This window comes from Dreissena polymorpha, chromosome 7 (assembly GCF_020536995.1).
Source record: "Dreissena polymorpha isolate Duluth1 chromosome 7, UMN_Dpol_1.0, whole genome shotgun sequence".
In the NCBI taxonomy this organism is placed as follows: Eukaryota; Metazoa; Mollusca; class Bivalvia; order Myida; family Dreissenidae; genus Dreissena; species Dreissena polymorpha.
In genome coordinates this window covers 40,154,070-40,174,296 of record NC_068361.1, presented here as the reverse complement: position 1 = coordinate 40,174,296, position 20,227 = coordinate 40,154,070, and the positions used below count along the sequence as shown (strand labels likewise).

The following is a 20,227-nucleotide window of genomic DNA, read 5'->3' as shown; positions in this document are numbered from 1 at the left end:
AAATCAGAAATCCATTTATGTGCAAGTCAATAAAAGACAGTTTTGAAAAACCACCAAAGTTTGTGCCAAATATAAATAATTTTACAGTATCCTTCTGTATGTTTATTCCAGGCCTTCTATGTACAGTTTTTTACTGTATTTGATATCCAGACCATGTCTTATTTCTTAACGTGTATTCACTTGTGGTGGGTGGAAAAATGAAAATCACTCCTTTTACAATGTTAGATTATTAGTTTTCATCTTTTAAACAATGCCTTATAAAGTATATTTGTGAGGTAGGTTTTAAAATACCTTATGCATGTGAGGTTCATTTGAAGACCTTAATACCCTGACAAAATATAAAAACACAACTATTTTTCTTTCTATAGAAACTGTGACCATGACAATCACCTAAACATAACCTTGAGCAATTAAATTGAGGATATTTGGTGGATTTTCTGGAATGTCAATTCAATTTACCATTGACCGAATAATACATTTTTTCTATGATCACAAGTGAATTAAAATCAATATTCAAACAAATCCAACTCAAATGATTATTTGTGTATTCAAACTGGACAATTACGCTAGAATAAAGACGTAATCACATAAAAAACTACGTCATTTCAAAGTAAAACAATGAAAATTATATTGAAAATATTCACTGTTAATTTTCACTGTTTTGAAACAGTGATTTCTCAGTTTTAATTCACTGATATTTCTCTATAAACCACATGAAAGCATAAAATAAAAGAGAGGTCTTGATATCTGGCATCAATGGAAGAAGTTCATTTAAAATGCCAGCATTTGTTCTAGAGTAATTAAGGGGAAACCATTTTTATATTTTAGAAAAAGTAACCTAGAACTTTATTGACAGAAAGTATACATGTATTCAAATATCTCAGTTATTCATGTATTCAAATATCTCAGTTAATCATGTATTCAAATATCTCAGTTATTCATGTATTCAAATATCTCAGTTAATCTCAGCATATCCCTCCACTACTGCTTTGAATAAATGTTCTCCACATTTTTTTCTAAACCTGGATTTGTGTGAAATTCAACAGCAGCTTAGATTGTGTGTACCTGTCTGACGAGTGTCTCTAGATTCACGATGCGTTTGACATTCATCATGGGCTCTTGTAGGCATGGAAACGAGCGCAACAGCATCTTCAGGTCAGACTCTATACCGTAACCTGCAGGAAGAATAAGTAGAACAAAGTAAAATATAAAGTTAAACCCGAGCAGGTCAATGTCACAGAGTCAACTAGAATAATAGCAAAATAAGAAGAGCTTTGACGAGAACGTGACACACTTAAGAATGTCAGCTTTGTTCAAGGGTACAGTACAGACACCGTGTACTTAAACAAACGCCACTAGACTCGGTGTTCATCTCAGTGAGATCACTTACCAATATAAACCCCACGTTGGGTGTTCAGATCAAATGTCGTCGGGGCCGTTTGCCATAACGCGAACACCGCGAATCACCGCAGACCCATAATATCTACTGCGGTGTTCATCGTGTTCGCTAAAAATAAAATAATTGAACATAAACGTATTGTATTGATACCTTATTTGTTTAAACACTGTGGCTAATAAACCGAATCGTATCAAAATTTGTAAACATATCGCTTTTCTAATTTTCACATTTATCCGATTATCCAATATAATTACAACATTACTTACGAAAAAATAATCTTAAACATTTTTGATGATAAAAACGTTTAAGAATTTCATAAACACAACCATATGCCTACTGTACACCATTTTTCAGAAGTGTAGAGTACAGTGCATAATGGGACACCGCTTTAATTGGATGAGCAAATTTAAATTTAGATTGAATGCAATACCATTATGTACAAAAAATGTTGAATTGCATCATACGCAGTATGTAACAAGAGCTGTCAAAGGACAGCGCGCTCGACTATTTGAGTGCTTGACAGTATAACGTAAGCCATCATGGGGAAATTGTTCAAATTATTCAATAAGGTAAAGGTAATAGTTCAGGTATATTTTCCACAATCTATTGAACATTTGAAAAGACATAAAACAAACTAATAAGTTTTATTTCAAGTTTGATAGAAATAGCTTCGGAAGGAAGTTTGGACGGTCCTTAAAAAATAAAGTAAATAAATACTTATTTATTTTTTAACCATGTTTCAATTTTTTTTTATTCTTTTTGGGTTGGGTAGGGAGGGGGGTTGAGAGGGGGTATAATGTGGGGTGTAGTCATTTATTAGAAGATCTTTCAACAAGAGCTGTCAGACAACAGCGCGCTTGACTATTCGAGTGCTTGACAGTATAACGTAAGCCATCATGAAGAGGGGGGGGGGGGGGGTATAATGTGGGTGTGTGGTCATTTAATAGATGATCTTTAAAAACTAAGGAAAAAAAAAAAAACAATTTGGGGGGGGGGGGGGTGGGATTCTGGGGTGGGGCATGAGGGATGGTTTGGGTGGAGTGCATTGTGGTATGTCAGGTAAGTGTTGTTTTGTCAAAGTATGAATCAATTGTGATCATAAATAAAGAAATATTTGGGGTAGTACGCAAACTTTAACATTTGCACTCTAACGGGAACGCTAACGCTAACGCCAACTCCGGGGTGAGTAGGATAGCTCCACTATCTATATTTCATATATAATAGTCGAGCTAAAAATAAAAAAGGGAAAAACCAAGAGCTGTCAGAGGACAGCGCGCTCAACTATTTGAGTGCTTGACAGTATAACGTAAGCCATCATGTGGAAATTGTTCATATTCAATAATTTATTAGACGATCTTTCAAAAATAAAAAAGGAAAACAAAATTTTTTTGGGGGGGGCATAGGGGGGGTAGGGAGGGTGAGAGGGGGGTATAATGTGGGGTGTGGTAATTTATTAGATGATGTTTAAAAAAAAATGGGGGGGGGGGTTGAGAGGGGAGGGGTGAGAGGGGGTATATTGTGGGGTGGGGTAATTTATAAGATGATGTTTAAAAAAAAATTGGAGGGGAGGTTGGGGGGGGGGCGGGGGAAGGGATTCTGGGTAGGGGCGTGGGGTATTGTTTAGGTGGAATCCATTGTGGTATTCAGGTGAATGTTGTTTTGTCAAAGTAATAATAAAATGTGATCATAAATGAAGAAGTTATGGCAATTTAAGCAAAATGTTCAACTATCTAAGTGTAAAAGGGGCCATAATTATTTCAATGCTTGATACAGTGGTTTGCTCTTGATTATAGGTTGGGGTCATGTTGGTAAACAAGTTTGCAACATATAAAAGCAATAGTCAAAGGATATAGGAAATATTTGGAAGTATGCAAACTTTAACATAGATTTATCAATAATATGCATATTCTAAGTATAAAAGGGGCAATAATTAAGACAAAATGCTTGATAGAGTTGCCTGCTCTTGTTTATAGGTTGGAGTCATGTTGGTGAACAAGTATGCAAAATATGAAAGCAATATGTCAAGGGACAATGAAAATAATTGGGGTAGAACGAAAACTTAAACATTTGCACGCTAACGGCACGGCACGGAACGGAACGCCGATGTTAGTAGGATAGCTCCACTATATATAATTCATGTATAAAAGTCGAGCTAAAATTTTTTTTTTTTTGGGGAAGGGTGGCAGGGATTCTGGGTTGGGGCATGGGGTATTGTTTGGGTGGAATCAATAGTGGTATTCAGGTAAGTGTTGTTTTGTCAAAGTATTAATAAAATCTGATCATAAATAAAGAAGTTATGGCAAATTAACTAAAATGTATTCTTTTGACCTTGAGAGTCAAGGTCATTTAAAGGTCAAGGTAAAATTAAGCTTGCCAGGTACAGTACCCTCATGATAGTAAGTAAATATTTGAACTTTGAAAGCAATAGCTTTGATACTTAGGAAGTCAAGTGGATCTAAACACAACATTTAACAAAATATTCAGTTACTAAGACAAACAAGGGCCTTAATTCTTACAAAATGCTTTATACAGTTGTCTGCTCTTGTTTATAGATTTGGGCCATGTTGGTAGAGAGTTTTCAAAATATGAAAGCAATTTGTCAAGGGAAATTGACAATATTTGAGGTGGTACGCAAACTTTAACATAGCTTTATCAATAATATGCATATTCTAAATTGAAAAAGGGCCATAATTCTTACAAAATGCTTGATAAAGTTTTCTGCTCTTGTTTATAGATTAGGGTCATGTTGGTAAAGAAGTTTGCAAAATATGAAAGCAATATTTCAAAGGATTATGGGTGTTGAATGTGAAGCAACCCCAGATGATTGAGAAAAACTTTGGCAATTTTCATGGCTCTGGCTCATGTGTTAATGGAGATAAAGCTCTAAGCTTTTATTAAAAAGCATTTTTTCAAGATAAAAAGGGCCATAACTCCATTATTAACAGATGGTGTTCAATGCCATTTGGCCTGCATCATCCTTTTATCCATTTATATACTCATACCAAGTTTCAATGAAATCTGCCAAAGCACTTCCAAGATATGGCTCCGTACGGACGGACGGAAAGACGGATGGACAACGCCAAAACCATATCCCTCCACCTATGGCGGGGGATAATGAGCTGAGTTATTACTTCCCTTTTACCAAAGTCGGCCATGAAATACTTCAATGAGCTGACTTGTTACTCCTCTTTTAACGAACTTGGCCACGGCTAGTTTATAGCCACACACAATTTTTCAACAGGTGCTGATACCGATATCAGCTCGATGCTAATAATAATGTTGGATTTAACTCGTCTTTGAAAAGGTAAATGTTATTCTTTTAATCAAATTCACTTTTTATGTTTATATGTCCGAAATATTTACAAAAAACAATATATTTACAACTGAAATGAAAATAAAAATGGCGACCGTGACATTTTCCAGTTCCTTATATTTGGTTTACATTAAGTTAATAAATGAAGTTCTTTTTTGTTTTATTGTAATTGATTGTGAAATTCCATCACTTAATTATTGATATTTCCCACCTAAATTTGTTTAAAAAAATCACAGTTTTGTTTTGGATAAATTCCTATCAGGAAATTCCCCTATACTCATTGTCTGTCCCTGTATAAAAGTTAAAGTGCAATTTAAATTTTATGTTGCCATTTAGCAGCATAAATTAATGACCTCAATTTGCTTTATTTCATGAAAACTGATTAAATCTCATTTTTGTTTTACATGTACACAGAATAACATCAGGCATGCCAGCTGGAAGATAAAAAGCAAGACAGGTTCAATGTGCAGAAGATGTCATGGAATACTTGACCTTCTTGGGAAGAAGTTTCATAACCTATTGTATACAATCCAACAGGAAAAACTAAGCCTCTCTGCCTAATGCCTGTGCTATAAGAGGAAGAATAAGAATGCTGTGCAAAAGGAACTATTCCTGTCTATCCCACTTGCAGATGTAGCAATGCCAACAATATGTGACTAATAACTCATAGTACACCTAGTTGCTGTAATATTTTCAAATCATGAGCAGTCTATTATTAAGTGCTGCAACAATTGTAGATTTAAGAGTTAACTGCCTCAAGACCTCACTCATATTTATGAAATATGTTTGAATGTATAAGACATTTTACCTATACTCATTTTCTTATGCAGTTTTTATCATTTTAATTCCATTCTAATATTATATGTCAACTTAAAACAACTGTATGCATTTTTTTATTTTTACAATGGTAACCATGGTGACCACAAAGTTGTGTTCATTGCCATGCAACTAACACTTAAAATTTGATGATTCCTGAATGTATTGTCGTTTAATAGGTTTTAAGATAGCCATGTGTAAATTAATTGTACAATTAAATGAACATTGAACAACTCTGAGAAAATAATGTTTGTCTATGTATGTACTTAATTAAATGGGATCTGTTTTAATTCTTTAAAGATGTATATAATACTTGAATTACAATTACATCTGAATTGCTAAGAGATTTTAAATTGCAATTTGTAATAACACTTTTTTTGTTTTTTGTTTACAAGGTTAAATAAACATAATATTTAACGTTCACGTCTTTTATATACTGATTATTTTTGGAAAACAGTAGATTCAAATTTTGAAATATAATGGTGCAGTTTGTAAAACATATTTTGTTGTGTCATTTAATTTGTTAAAATTATTTGTATGCTCCCCCAAAATTTATTTTGGGGGGAGCATAAAGTCGCCGCTTTGTCTGTCCGTGCGTGTGTGTGTGCGTGTGTGTGTGCAACTGTTGTCCGGGCTATTTCTCAGCAACTAATGACCGGAGTTCAATGAAACTTTATGGGAGGCTTCACTACCAAGAGATGTGCATATTATCAGCCGGTCCTGGTCGGATGATTTTTCACAGAGTTATGGCCCTTTGAAATTTTCCATTAACTGTACATATAGTGCAATTCTTGTCCGGGCTATTTCTCAGCAACTCATGACCGGCATTCAATGAAACTTTATGGGAAGCTTTACTACCAAGAGGACATGTGCATATTATCAGCCTGTTTTGGTCGGATGATTTTTCAGAGAGTTATGGCCCTTTGAAATTTTCCATTAACTGTACATATTGTGCAATTCTTGCCTGGGCTATTTCTCAGCAACTAATGACTAGAATTCAATGAAGCTTTATGGGAAGCTTCACTACCAAGAGGAGATGTGCATATTATCAGCCGGCTGTCGTCGGATGATTTTTCACAGAGTTATGGCCCTTTGTACATATAGTGCAATTCTTGTCTGAGCTATTTCTCAGCAACTTATTATGGAAATTCAATGAAACTTTATGGGAAGCTTCACTACCAACAGGAGATGTGCAAATTATCAGCCGGTTATGGTTGGATGATTTTTCACAGAGTTATGGCCCTTTGAAATTTTCTATGAACTGTACATATAGTGCAATTCTTGTCCGGGCTATTTCTCCCCAACTACTGACTGGAATTCAAAGAAGCTTTATGGGAATCTTAACTACCTTGGGGAGATGCGCATGTTATTTGTGAGTTGTGGTTAGATGATTATTTTAGAGAGTTATGGCCCTTTGAAATTTTTTAGTTGCTAAACCATCCATCGTATTATTTTGTCCAAAGTTATGCCCCTCAAGACGTTTCCTTTTATCTGAATATATAGTGCAATATTGTGACAAAAAAAACTTAAGGGAGCATCGCCCGTCTCCGACGGTTTCTTGTTTTGCTAGTTGTAGGTAATCCTATCCGATCCAAATTAATGCAAACGAATTTAGCGCAAATAACCACAAGAGTCTTTATCTATTGAAATAGACACTGAGACTTTGTATCTGCATTAGGTTTGGAAGAATGTTTTTTTCAATATATCATTTATTAAACAAACAACAGTTAAAAAGTGCATTGCATACACACAATTTTAATAGTTTGAATTATTTAAGGTGTTTCCATGGTAACCAATAGACATTTTAAAATGTTTATAATGTTTTCTAATTCTTGAGAAGTATTAAGTATATCATTTTATAACATCATATGTTACTGATTTATTCATGCAGTTGTAGACGTATTAAAAATGTATTAACAATTTATTGACATAAAAATAAATCAAGAAATGTTTATTTTTGTGTTTTAATAGGGATTGCTAAATCAGCCCTTTTAACCTTAAACTGATAATTTTAATTTTACCGTGTGCACCGTACATGGAGCTTTCTGAAAATGTAAATAAGTCAATTTCGTCCATGTACCCTGTTTTGACCCAAAATCTCAGAACAGTCCACATATGCACATTCTAAGTGAAAAAAGGGCCATAATGCTTACAAAATGCTTGATACAGTTGTCTGCTCTTGTTTATAGGTTGGGGTCATGTTGATTAAGAAGTATGCAAAATATTAAAGCAATATGTCAAGGGACATTGAAAATATTTTGGGTGGTTCACAAACTTACAAATTTGCACGCTCACGCTAACGCCGACACCGGGGTGAGTAGGATAGCTCCACTATATATATTTCATATATAATAGTCGAGCTAAAAAATGTGCTTCCCTGATAACGGGTAAAGATGAAAGTGAATATCTGTTAACAGTTACACTGCGTTAGCATGTAAATAAATTGTTTGGTTTATTTCTTTTATTTTTCTTACACGTACTGCTCTGATAGGAAATACATGAAATAACACTGATTCGCGAGTTTTCACATCTTTATTGACATTACACAACAGATTACACAACAGATTAACAGCAATTAGCTATCGAAGGTCGTTTAACCTCTAAGCGATTAAAATCGGTTAAAAGGACTGATAAAGCAATGAAGCTGTGATTGTCGCCATTTTTGTACCGACTTTACGTACTGTCCGAATTTAAGTAAGCAAACATGTGCACATACATGTAATATCTACATGTAATAAATGATTTTCTTTTGTACAGATACATTTAAAACGCGTGAATGACCCTCACAGACAGGTGTTTATGGTGGCTGAGCAGCATCGCCATGATCACGGGTGTTCCCGATAACGATAGCGTGCAATCGCAGCGATTTCGGGTGTTGGCTGAACACCGCGGTCAGTAGCGTGTTCGTCCCCAGCAAAATGTCACCCATCGGGAAAAGTGAACACTGCGGACAGGCGTTTTTGTTTAAGTACACGGTGCCTGTACTGTACATGTTAAAATAATTGGGCACGAAAAACATGCCTTGAATCCCTTGAGAAATGCAGACATAGTTCATTCACCTTAATTATAGATGGTGATACTGACAGACAAACCAACAAAAAGAATGACTGACATATACTCCTCTAAAATTGTATTTATAATACTGATAGAAATATGAAAGATCACAATGTCAATTGCAAAGTACACACATATCAATTTGTAAGATTCCTTGAGGCTTTGCTCTTCACATGTACAGATAACAAAACAATTACAATTTTCCAGAGAAGCTGTTATTTTTTCATCTTTCATGAGTCTATCCTTATACAAAAATACAAACATAAATGTTGACAAAATTAGAATCTTATCTGATACTTATGACCATTTCTTTAAATATTGGTATATGATGATGCTGTGGAATCGTGACCTTTTTGGCAAGGTCAAGGTCAACCCAACTTACAAGCATCTGAACCAGTGTAGATCCATACTGCCACAAGAAGTGAATCAAACAGTGCCCCTGCATGCACATCATAAAGTATACACACACTAAACTAAAGCTTAATTACTAACTTGACAAAAACTACCAAACCACTTTGTCAGATGTTATTCATGGCAAAAAATAGCTTAGGGATGTGTGGATCGTGATAAATAAAAATTGTGTTGCACAACTTCACTTAATTGTGATGACATATTAGAAGCATCAACTAAACCCTTTCCCACTTAGATACATATTTTGATGCATTTTTAGCCCCTAATAAAGTTATATTTAATTTAAGAAGTTTCTTACTAGATTCATGTTTTAAAGGCTTCATTTCCAGCCTTTAGATACTGATGAGCAGCAAGCAGCATAAAACCTGAACAGACTACGAGTTACTCACAGGCTGTTCTGATTTTATGCTGGTTGCAAAAGCAATTGTCACTTTGCTTTGTATTGGGGTAAGGGTTAATAAAGAATTGAGAGATGTGCAAGTATTTTGAACCACCAATTTACAACAATTAATGCAGACAAAACAAGAGAACAACTTAGTTTAAACCTATTTATTTCATATTGATTGCATCGAAAGCTTTAGGTTAAGAACAAGTAATTGGTGTATTTTACGAAAGCTCTAAAAAACAGCTCACACAGTGGGGATCAAACCCGTGATCTCCTGATCCCTAGCCAGACACAATACGACCTTGTAATCCACTACAACGATCTCATACCTAGCTTGAGCACATGTTCAGAGCAGAGGAAGCGTGCAGCAAACTGACTCCACGTGGCCTCTGTGAACAGCTGGTCCAAAGCCAGCAGGTCCAGCAGGTAGACCCGGTCCCTGAGGGCCAACTGGAGTAGCGCCACCCTGCAAGTTTATCAGCCTTGTTCTGCGAAAACTGGGTTTAATGCATGTGCTTAAAGTGTCGTCGCAGATTAGCCAGTGCAGTTTGCACAGGGTAATCAGGGATGTGACTTTCCACATTTATGGAATTTTTCGTTTAAAGGATGTTTTTTTACAAAAACGAAATTCCAGTGTTGGTGGAAAGTTTTGTACCTGACTAGCCTATGCGGATTTCACAGGCTAATCTGGGATAACAAATATGCATATGCATTAAGTGCAGATTTCCCAAAACCAGGCTAATTTTAGGAATATAAGGCTATTATTTTTGAGAATTTCTACTTCAGAAAATCTATGTCATACTTTACAGTCTGTCTTATTTTTATTACACTAAATATTCATTGAAAACTGCACCTGGTGACACTATGGTCCAATTGTCAACAGATTCCAAATTTAATTTGCTTTGCTAAACAGCAAACTTAGAGAACAATTCCAAGCTGAGACAACGGTAAAACAAGAGCACCGCCTTGCGGGTGCAGACCGCTCATCTATTTTCTTTTTGAAGGTGAAGGGACTCTCATTTTCAATCACAAAGAGGGAGGGGTGGAGTGAAGAGGGGTGTATAGTGTGGGGTTGTGGACATTTATTACATTATCTTCCAAAAAAGCGAAAAAAAAAAAAAAAAAAAAAAAAAAAATAGGGGGCGGGGGGGGGGGGGGGGGGGTGGGGGTGGGGTGGGTGGGGGGGTGGGGGGAAGGGCGATGGGGGGGGATTTTTTGGGTGCGATGGTTGGACGGTATTTCAAACATAACCGTTTAAAAAAAAAAAATTCGGGGGTGGGGTGGGTGGGTGGGGGGGTGGGGGGGGGGGTATAGTGTGAGGGTGTGGTGGTCATTTGTGAGATGATCTTAAAAAAAAAAAAAAAAAATAGGGGGGGGGGAGGGGGGAGGTGGGGGGGGAGGGGGGGGGAGGGCACGGGGGACGGTTTGGGTGGAGTCTATTGTGGTATGTCAGGTAAGAGTAGTTTCGTCAAAGTATCAATCAAATCTAATCATAAATAAAGAAGTTAAGGCAATTTTAGCAAAATTTAATAATTTGACCTTGAGAGTCAAGGTCATTCAAAGGTCAAGGTAAAATTCAACTTGCCAGGTACAGTAACCTCATGATAGCATGAAAGTATTTGAAGTTTGAAAGCAATAGCCTTGATACTTAAGAAGTAAAGTGGATCGAAACACAAAATTTAACCATATATTAAAAGTTACTAAGTCAAAAAAGGGCCATAGTTCCGTAACAATGACAACCAGAGTTATGCAACTTGTCCTTTTACTGTACCCTTATGATAGTTTTTGAGTGTTCCAAGTATGAAAGCAATATCTATGAAACTTTAGGGGTAAAGTGGACCAAAACATAAATCTTAACAAAATTTTCAACTTTCTAAGTATAAAGGGCCCATAATTCCGTCCAAATGCCAGTCAGAGTTACATAACTTTGCCTGCACGGTCCCCTTATGATAGTTAATAAGTGTTGCAAGTATGAAAGCAATAGCTTTGATACTGTAGGAATAAAGTGGACCTAAACACAAAACTTAATCAAATTTTCAATTTTCTAAGTATAAAAAGGGCACATAATTCTGTCAAAATGCCAGTCAGAGTTACATTACTTTGCCTGCACAGTCCCCTTATGAAAGTTAGTAAGTGTTGCAAGTATGAAAGCAATAGCTTTGATGCTTAAGGAATAAAATGGACCTAAACACAAAACTTAACCAAAATTTTCAATTTTCTAAGTATAAAAAGGGCACATAATTCTGTCAAAATGCATGCCAGAGTTATCTAACTTTGCCTGCCCAGTCCCCTCATGATAGTAAGTAAGTGTAACAAGTTTGAATGCAATAGCATTGATACTCACTGAGAAAAGTGGACCTAAACGCAAAACTTAACCAAAATTTTCAATTTTCTAAGTATAAAAAGGGCACATAATTCTGTCAAAATGCATGCCAGAGTTATCTAACTTTGCCTGCCCAGTCCCCTCATGATAGTAAGTAAGTGTACCAAGTTTGAATGCAATAGCATTGATACTTTCTGAGAAAAGTGGACCTAAACGCAAAACTTAACCGGACGCCATTGCCGACGCCAAGGTGATGACAATAGCTCATAATTTTTTTTCAAAAAATAGATGAGCTAAAAACTGCTAACTTTAAATAAATTGTGTCCATCAGCCAAATAGCCTTGTATTTACTGTTGAAATGGTAAACGATTGTTTCAGATATCTACACAATAACTACTACATTCAGCATTACAAACTTCTAGTATTTTTTATTTGTATTTACTCTTCAAGAAGCCCCTTAGGTCATTTACAATTTTTCATTAAAATTAGTATACCAGTACACAGTTTGTAGGTGGTGGGTCCACTAGTTTAGTCAAAATGACATTATAATGAATACACAATGCAGCTCATGCAACTGCATACTTTTGAATCTGCCCCATGAAGGCAGGTTTCCATTCCGAGTCAATTCCCACAACACTGCCCGGCTGAGTTATGTGCTCCAGACACTGGGAGTAGGCCTCTAGAGTGTCAATCAGGTGAACTGACTCAAGGGGAATAGACAACTGAAACAGGACAATTGTTTGTACAAAAAACCTGTGTATTGTCCATTTGAAGCTATAATAAGCAATATTACTTGTTAATGTGCTTATGATACTTAAGGCTATGGTTATGCTTCTTTAGGCTATGCTTATCATATCTTAGGTTACATGTATGATACATTAGGCAAAGCTTATGATTCTTTAGACTATAGGACAACTGAAACAGGACAAATGTTTGTACAACAATCCTGTTATTGCCCATTGGAAGCTAGAATGAGCAAAAACATTTTTCTAATGTGTAATGAAATGTTTTCTATGTGTTTGACTCATTAGCTTGTGCTTATTCTTTCATGAGCTATGTTAAAGATACCTTAGGTTACACTTATGATATCTTAGGCTACACTTATGATATCTTAGGCTACACTTATGATACCTTAGGCTACACATATGATACCTTAGGCTACACTTATGATATCTTAGGCTACACTTATGATATCTTAGGCTACACTTATGATATCTTAGGCTACACTTATGATATCTTAGGCTACACTTATGATACCTTAGGCTACACTTATGATACCTTAGGCTACACTTATGATACCTTAGGCTACACTTATGATACCTTAGGCTACACTTATGATATCTTAGGCTACACTTATGATATCTTAGGCTACACTTATATTACCTTAGGCTACACTTATGATATCTTAGGCTACACTTATGATATCTTAGGCCACACTTATGATATCTTAGGCTACACTTATGATACCTTAGGCTACACTTATGATATCTTAGGCTACACTTATGATATCTTAGGCTACACTTATGATATCTTAGGCTACACTTATGATACCTTAGGCTACACTTATGATATCTTAGGCTACACTTATGATATCTTAGGCTATGCTTATGAATTCTCATTTCATGGTTATGATCCCTCAATGTTTTTATTTACTGTAAAAGTATACAACAAAAACATTTAAATTCAGAAGTTCTTCTTGAGCAAATGAATTTCAATATTTTCCCTAGCAATCAGAAGGTTCCAAATTCAATCCTCACTTTGGTAACGTTCTAAAGATCTCACACAATAGCACAAAGTACTGATTCTACCCAGAAAATGGACTTGAAAGCGTCTCAACAAGCTTAATGATTTACAATCCAGCCAATACAATTAATAAGTTAAACCCATTTTGTTTGTAGTGAGAAATGCGGGACAATCAAATTTTCTTGAATTTCCACATCTGTAAAAAATGTTGGGGAATTAAATGTTTACATTTAAACTTATACCACTTAGATACGTATTTTTATGCATTTTAAGTCCCTTTGAAAGTTTAATTTAATTAAAGACCTTTCTTATTAGATTTAAAGTTAAGGCGTCAAGTACAACCCTTAGATACTGATGAGCAGCAAACAGCATAACACCTAAACAGACTGCAAAATACTTGCAGGCTATTCTGGTTTTATGCTGTTTGCACATAGCCATTTTCACTTTGCTTCCAAGTGGGAAAGGGTTAAAGCCTATCAGATGTAAATCTTTGAAATCTATCTACCTGGTGATAAGCTGCTTTAATTTCCTCTTCTGTGAAGCAGGCACTGTCCCAATCCTCCCCGGACACACTGGCTGTTCCAGGAACACCCCATGTTCCACTGCTGGCTGTTCCAGGTACCTCCAACGTAGCAGCCATGGCTGTTCCAGACACCCCCCATGTAACACCAGTGGCTGTTCCAGTTATCCCCACTGTTGGACTCTGGTGTTGCTGAGACTCTGGGCGGCTGTGATAAATTAATAACTAAGAGTTTCAATAAATACAGGCTGCAAATGCTAAATAAGCTTTAAGCACATTTTCTGAAGGATAAATGATGTAAATAGTGGTATTAAATGCAAAGTAAGACTCAACCTGAAAGTAATTTAAGACTATTCACATTTCTAAAATATGCATTAATTCTTAAACTGAAGTCAAACAATGTGCTGACCAATACTTACACTGATAAAAAAATGTTGAACTTAGAGAGCATAAAGAAAAGTGGCTTACTTACAATAGTCAACTTTTTTATACACGTAGCACCATCTTAGAAAGGATCAAATAAATAAACAATTAAATAATATAAATTTTAAAGGTCACCTTGGCATAGTGGATATTGTGTCCGCCTATCGACCGGGATATCATGGTTTGATCCCTACTGTGTCTTTCTATCTCCCCCAAAGACACCAAGTATTGGTTCTACCCAAGCAATGGATTCGAAAGCGTTTTAATAATCCTTAGGCTTTTGATGGAATTGTGCTAAAATAAATAGGTTTCATCTAAATAAATAGATCACAATAGAGACCTCTTGATTTCCTCCCTGGCACTTCTGACAGTGTCTGGTATCACAGAGTCATCTAGACTGTAGTAGTCCGCCCACTTCAATGCCTCACTGACGTCATTATACAAGCATAGCTGCTCCACTAGATGCTCCTGGAAACAAACCCACACAAAATATGACTACCCAGGCCCTTTCCTGGTGTATGAGTCCATTAAACTTACCCATTCCCAGGCAAAAAGGTAATCAAAATTCCAAATTTGAACGAACAAAAATCCCCAAAAAATCAATTCCCTTAAAAGTGTCTCATGATTATTATATCTTAAATTTATTTCATTTACATCTAGCAAATTATACAAGTTTAATTTATGCTCATTACTGATTAAACAGATTTAAATCTAATTAGTTTTCCCAGAATCAGTGGAATTTTCGCCTGAAAACATTTACAGTCGCAAATTTTCCCAACTTTGCCAGGAGAAGACCTGCTGTCCATGAATGTGTTTCACAGATTAGTGTTGTGATAACACATCGTTAAACTCCAGAATGATCGGAAAAAGTTTATTAAGACTCACAATTTGAAAAATCCCCTTAAAAGTATCTTATGATTATTATATCTCAATTTCATTTCATTTACATCTAGCAAATTATACAAGTATAATTTATACTTACATGTATTACTGATTAAACAGATTTAAATCAAATCAGTGGATTTTTTGCCTGAAAACATTTGCACTCACGAATTTTCCCAATTTTGCCAGAAAAAGACCTGCTGTCCATGAATATGTGATATTAAACATGAATCCAGAAAAAAAGACTGCAGTGCTTTTGTTTCATAACAAGGGCTGTTTGTAAAACATGCATGCCCCCATATGGGCCGTCAGTTGTAGTGGCAGCCATTGTGTGAATAGGTTTTTGTCATTGTGACCCTGACCTTTGACCTAGTGACCTAAAAATCCATATGGGTCATCTGCGCGTCATGATCAATGTACCGATGAAGTTTCATGATCCTAGGCGTAAGCGTTCTTGGGTTTCATCCGGAAACCATTCGGTGGACGGACGGACCGACCGACATGTGCAAAACAATATACCCCCTCTTCTGCAAAGGGGGCATAAATAGGTGATCATAGAAAGAATTGCAGTAAGTGAATTTGTTTCATAGATCTCATAGCAAGTCAATCGTATATCACAACATAGTGTTGTGATGACACATAGTTAAAAACTCCAGAATGATCAGAACGAGTTTTGTTAAAACTAAAAGCTAACAAGAGTGCCAAACTGTCACAAGATACGCCCGTTCGAAGGTTTTGGTCACCATGCTAAATGCTTGAAATGCACCAGGTGACCTAGAGACCTAGTAATTGACCCGGCATGACCCATATTTGAACTTGACCTAGATATCAATAAGACGTAACAACTGACTAAATTCGGTGAAGTTCAGATGAAAACTACTTCAATTAGAGAGCGAACACCATGCAAAATGCTTGAAATGCACCAAGTGACCTCGAGACCTAGTTATTGAACCGGCATGACCCATATTTGAACTTGATCTAGATATCATTTAGACGTAATATCTGACTAAACTCGGTGAATATCAGATGAAAACTACTTAAATTAGAGAGCGGACACCATGCTAAATGCTTGAAATGCACTAAAAGACCTCTGACCTAGTTTTTGACCCGGCATGACCCTTATTTGAACTTGACCTACATATTATCAAGACACAATTTCTGACCAAATTTGGTGAAGATCAAGTGAAAACTACTTCAATTAGAGAGCGGACACCATGCTTAATCCTAGAAATGCACTAAGTGACCCCGTGACCTAGTTTTTGACCCAGCATGACCCATATTCGCACTTGACCTAGATATTGTCTAGACACAACTTCTGACCAAGTTTGGTGAAAATCGGATGAAAACTATTTGAATTAGAGAGCGGACACTACTGTGGATGCCACCTGCCCGTTAAGGGTGAAACTATAATACGTCCCGTTTAAAAAAAAACGGGCGTATAAATAGACACAGTGTCAGGTTTTGACCACATGTAAAAAAAATGGCGGGGGGTCTGAAGGGGAAAGGATGACCTTTGTACATTGTATGTTTCTTAATTAGGCTGTTACCACGAGTAATAATTTTTAATAATACATTTGCCATATATGTTCTCCATTTAATATAATTTGATATTAATATCAAGTAAAACTGTAGGTTACTGAATACAGTTCCCAAAAGCAAATAAAACCACACTTGCACGTTTTTGCATTTACCAAATAAAACAAAAAATTACAGGATATCAATTGTGTGAAGGAACTTTCACTTTTTATTGCATTACTCAGTGCTATGCTTTTCATTCAACTACGATAATAAACATATTCTATCAGTGATCTTGCAAATATAAATCTTTCTATGAAATGGCTTTAACACATTCAGCTACAGCCTGCTGCGTTAACAGTGTGTTGATCCTGTAACAGCAACAGAGCACTCAGCCTTGGACTAGCTTGCTTAGAGGTACATTCCTTGGTTATGGCTCAGGGCAAATGCTCACAGTTGGCAATCGGTTCGACTTCTTTTAAACTTTATGTGGCTTATACACATTTCTACCTCCCTTCAGTGCAAACACAACCAAGGGGAATTTCATTGAAATTTAGGCACATGGGTACACATGATCAGAAAATTCAGACCGAATGGTAAACATGGTCTTTATGGTCCCATGTAAAATAGGAGATTTTATGATGGACCAGCACAAGCTACAGAATATCCAAATGAGAGGTGCTACATCACACGTACCCGAGTCTAGTCAATACCTTGAGATAGGAGTGGTCTCCCACTGCTCCCTGTATCATCTCCTCCCAGCTGCCAGAGCCCATGCTTTTCTGTAATGGAAAATAAAGGTTTGCATACAAAATAGCGGGGATTTGGGGAAACTGGGATATATGAACATACACAGTAAGCAAAATAAGCAAAAGTGTCATTTCAGATTAGCCTGTACAGTCCGGGCAGACTAATCAGGGACGACTTATTTTGTTCTTATGGAATTTTTCGTATAAAGGAAGTATCTTCTTAGCAAAAAACCAGTTTAGATGAAAGGTGTCTTCCCTGATAAGCCAGTGTGGACTGCACAGGCTCATCTGAGATGACACCTTACACACATGCATTATGCCCATTTTCCCCAGAATGAGGCTCATATATATATGTGTGCACTCAATAAATGTTATAATATACCAAATGGATTATTGTTGTATTGTCTATGCTCCAAAAGATAAACGTTGTTCTATATTCTTTGTTAACAGAGATATAGGTCTTAGACACCAGCTAGGACTACCTTAATCATAAAAGCATGATTTTAGAGCAAACTATAGGAAAAAATTAAAATGGCAAATTATTGTTTGCCATGTTGCAGCCAAGATTTCTTTTTAAAGTATATCTCTAATGTTATTTACAGTGCACTTCAGTTCATAGTGTTAATAACACCATATGCCTGGTGTTTGACAACTGTTCTCCGATATGCCTCCAAACAAAAAGGTTTCAAAGTCAACCTAATAAATCATGTAACATGAAGTTGTGATTATAGAGAATACTAACCGAGTGTTCAATAATGATTGTTAAATAAGGGATGCTGGATAATCTGACACATCAAGCCTTGAAGAACAACACATTGTTTTACATTAAATGTATAACACAAACTAGTACAATGCATTATTCTTCAAAACGAAACAACACTGTTTGCAAAACAAAGCTTTAATAAGTGGCTCAACGACAGTATTTTTTTCTAAAGTCATTATCAAAAGAATGCACAAATAGTTTCCTTATGAAAAAGACAACCATTCACAGTAGCCCCACCTCAATGTATCGCTTGTGTAGCAGATATCTCAGTGCACCGCAACCTCGAGTTTTGAAAATATTGGGACACAGATCTGAAACACCAGTAATCAATCTCAGTGCTCCAGCTAGGATTTGAAAAGGGCAGGAAGGCTATTTTGTCAAAAGGGCACTTTCGAGCATGTGGTCGTATTCAGAATGCTCTCTGTTGCATATTAATTTTATATTATTAATAATTGTTAGGATATATTATTTCCATTATTAAATCATGCAAAAAAAATGTCTACAATGAGGAACAAGGGCTGTTTATAAAACATGCATGCCCCCCATATGGGCTGTCCGTTGTAGTGGCAGCCATTGTGTGAATACGATTTTTGTCACTGTGACCTTGACCTTTGACCTAGTGACCTGAAAATCAATAGGGGTCATCTGCGAGTCATGATCAATCTACCCATGAAGTTTCATGATCGATGTACCTATGAAGTGTCATGATCCTAGGCAAAAGCGTTCTTGAGTTATCATCCGAAAATCATTTGACTATTTCGGGTCACCATGACCTTGACCTTTGACCTTGTGACCCCAAAATCAATAGGGGTCATCTGCGAGTCATGATCAATCTACCTATGAAGTTTCATGATCCTAGGCGTATGCGTTCTTGAGTTATCATCCAGATACCATTTTACTTTTTTGGGTCACCGTGACCTTGACCTTTGACCTAGTGACCTCAAGATCAATAGGGGTCATCTGCAAGTCATGATCAATGTACCTATGAAGTTTCATGATCCTAGCCCCAAGCGTTCTTGAGTTATCATCCGGAAACCACCTGGTGGACGGACCGACTGACAGACCGACCGACCGACATGTGCAAAGCAATATACCCCCTCTTCTTTGAAGGGGGGCATAATAAATAAATAACAATGTACAATAAGGAATAAATTAATAACAATGTAATAACAGATTTATACATTATAATGTCTCCAAAAAAAACACACAAACAAATATTATTTTTTTGAAGGGCAGGGCGGGGCTTCAGTAGGGCAGGGCGGGGTTTCAGATGGGCAGGGCAGCCCGACCTTCCATTTGGGCCTAGCTGGAGCACTGCCGTCTTCTCAATTATAGTGTGTTAGTAACAAGGAAACCCAATGTGGCGCAATGGCTTATAGTGACAAGCCGGGAGGCCCCATATTATTGTATGGACCAATGCTAAAGGCTGAGATCAATATACACATTGGGGCTGGCTGGCTGGTCACTATAATGCCATTGGGTACAAAGTGGGGTTCTTTTCTCTTAATTGTGCCTATGCATGTTTTCATATTGTGTATCCACACACATTGACAAGGATTGAATAACTCTTCAAGTATTTTTATGTCCAAAATATATTCACATATCAAACTATGTATAGTATATATTGTAGACTTTTTAAAGTAATTTTGATAAATCACAAATCATTTTTAAACAATAACCAGTTACAACATCCATACACAACTAGAGCTTTGTCACAGACGTGACGTATACCCCCACCTGCCGCATTGACACAGACTACATTGTATATTGCATGCTGTCTTCACAAAACAAGGGAATCTAAATGGCGATTTTTAAGAATTATTATGCCATTATTATTTATGGCCATTTTGACCTTTGAAATCTTGAATTCTTTCATATGACACGCAGTCCAATGACTGTGAACAAAATTGGTGTACAGCGTCATTTTAAAA

General features: G+C 36.4%; 1 protein-coding gene across 7 annotated transcripts in view; it reads right to left on the bottom strand.

The window, feature by feature from the left end:
- Positions 1-20,227, bottom strand: part of LOC127837406 (exonuclease mut-7 homolog) — a 49,137-nt gene that overhangs the window by 6,762 nt on the left and 22,148 nt on the right. For all 7 annotated transcript variants that reach the window (XR_008029274.1, XM_052364460.1, XM_052364462.1 and 4 more), the window contains exons 8-14: positions 18,534-18,607; positions 17,498-17,566; positions 14,728-14,855; positions 13,950-14,172; positions 12,284-12,423; positions 9,708-9,844; positions 1,066-1,175 (exon numbers count right to left, since the gene is read on the bottom strand). Coding sequence is in view for 6 of the 7 variants with exons in the window: in XM_052364460.1 (XP_052220420.1) it covers positions 1,066-1,175; positions 9,708-9,844; positions 12,284-12,423; positions 13,950-14,172; positions 14,728-14,855; positions 17,498-17,566; positions 18,534-18,607 (881 nt within the window). In the remaining variant the exon portion in view is untranslated. The remainder of the gene's footprint in view (positions 1-1,065; positions 1,176-9,707; positions 9,845-12,283; positions 12,424-13,949; positions 14,173-14,727; positions 14,856-17,497; positions 17,567-18,533; positions 18,608-20,227) is intronic.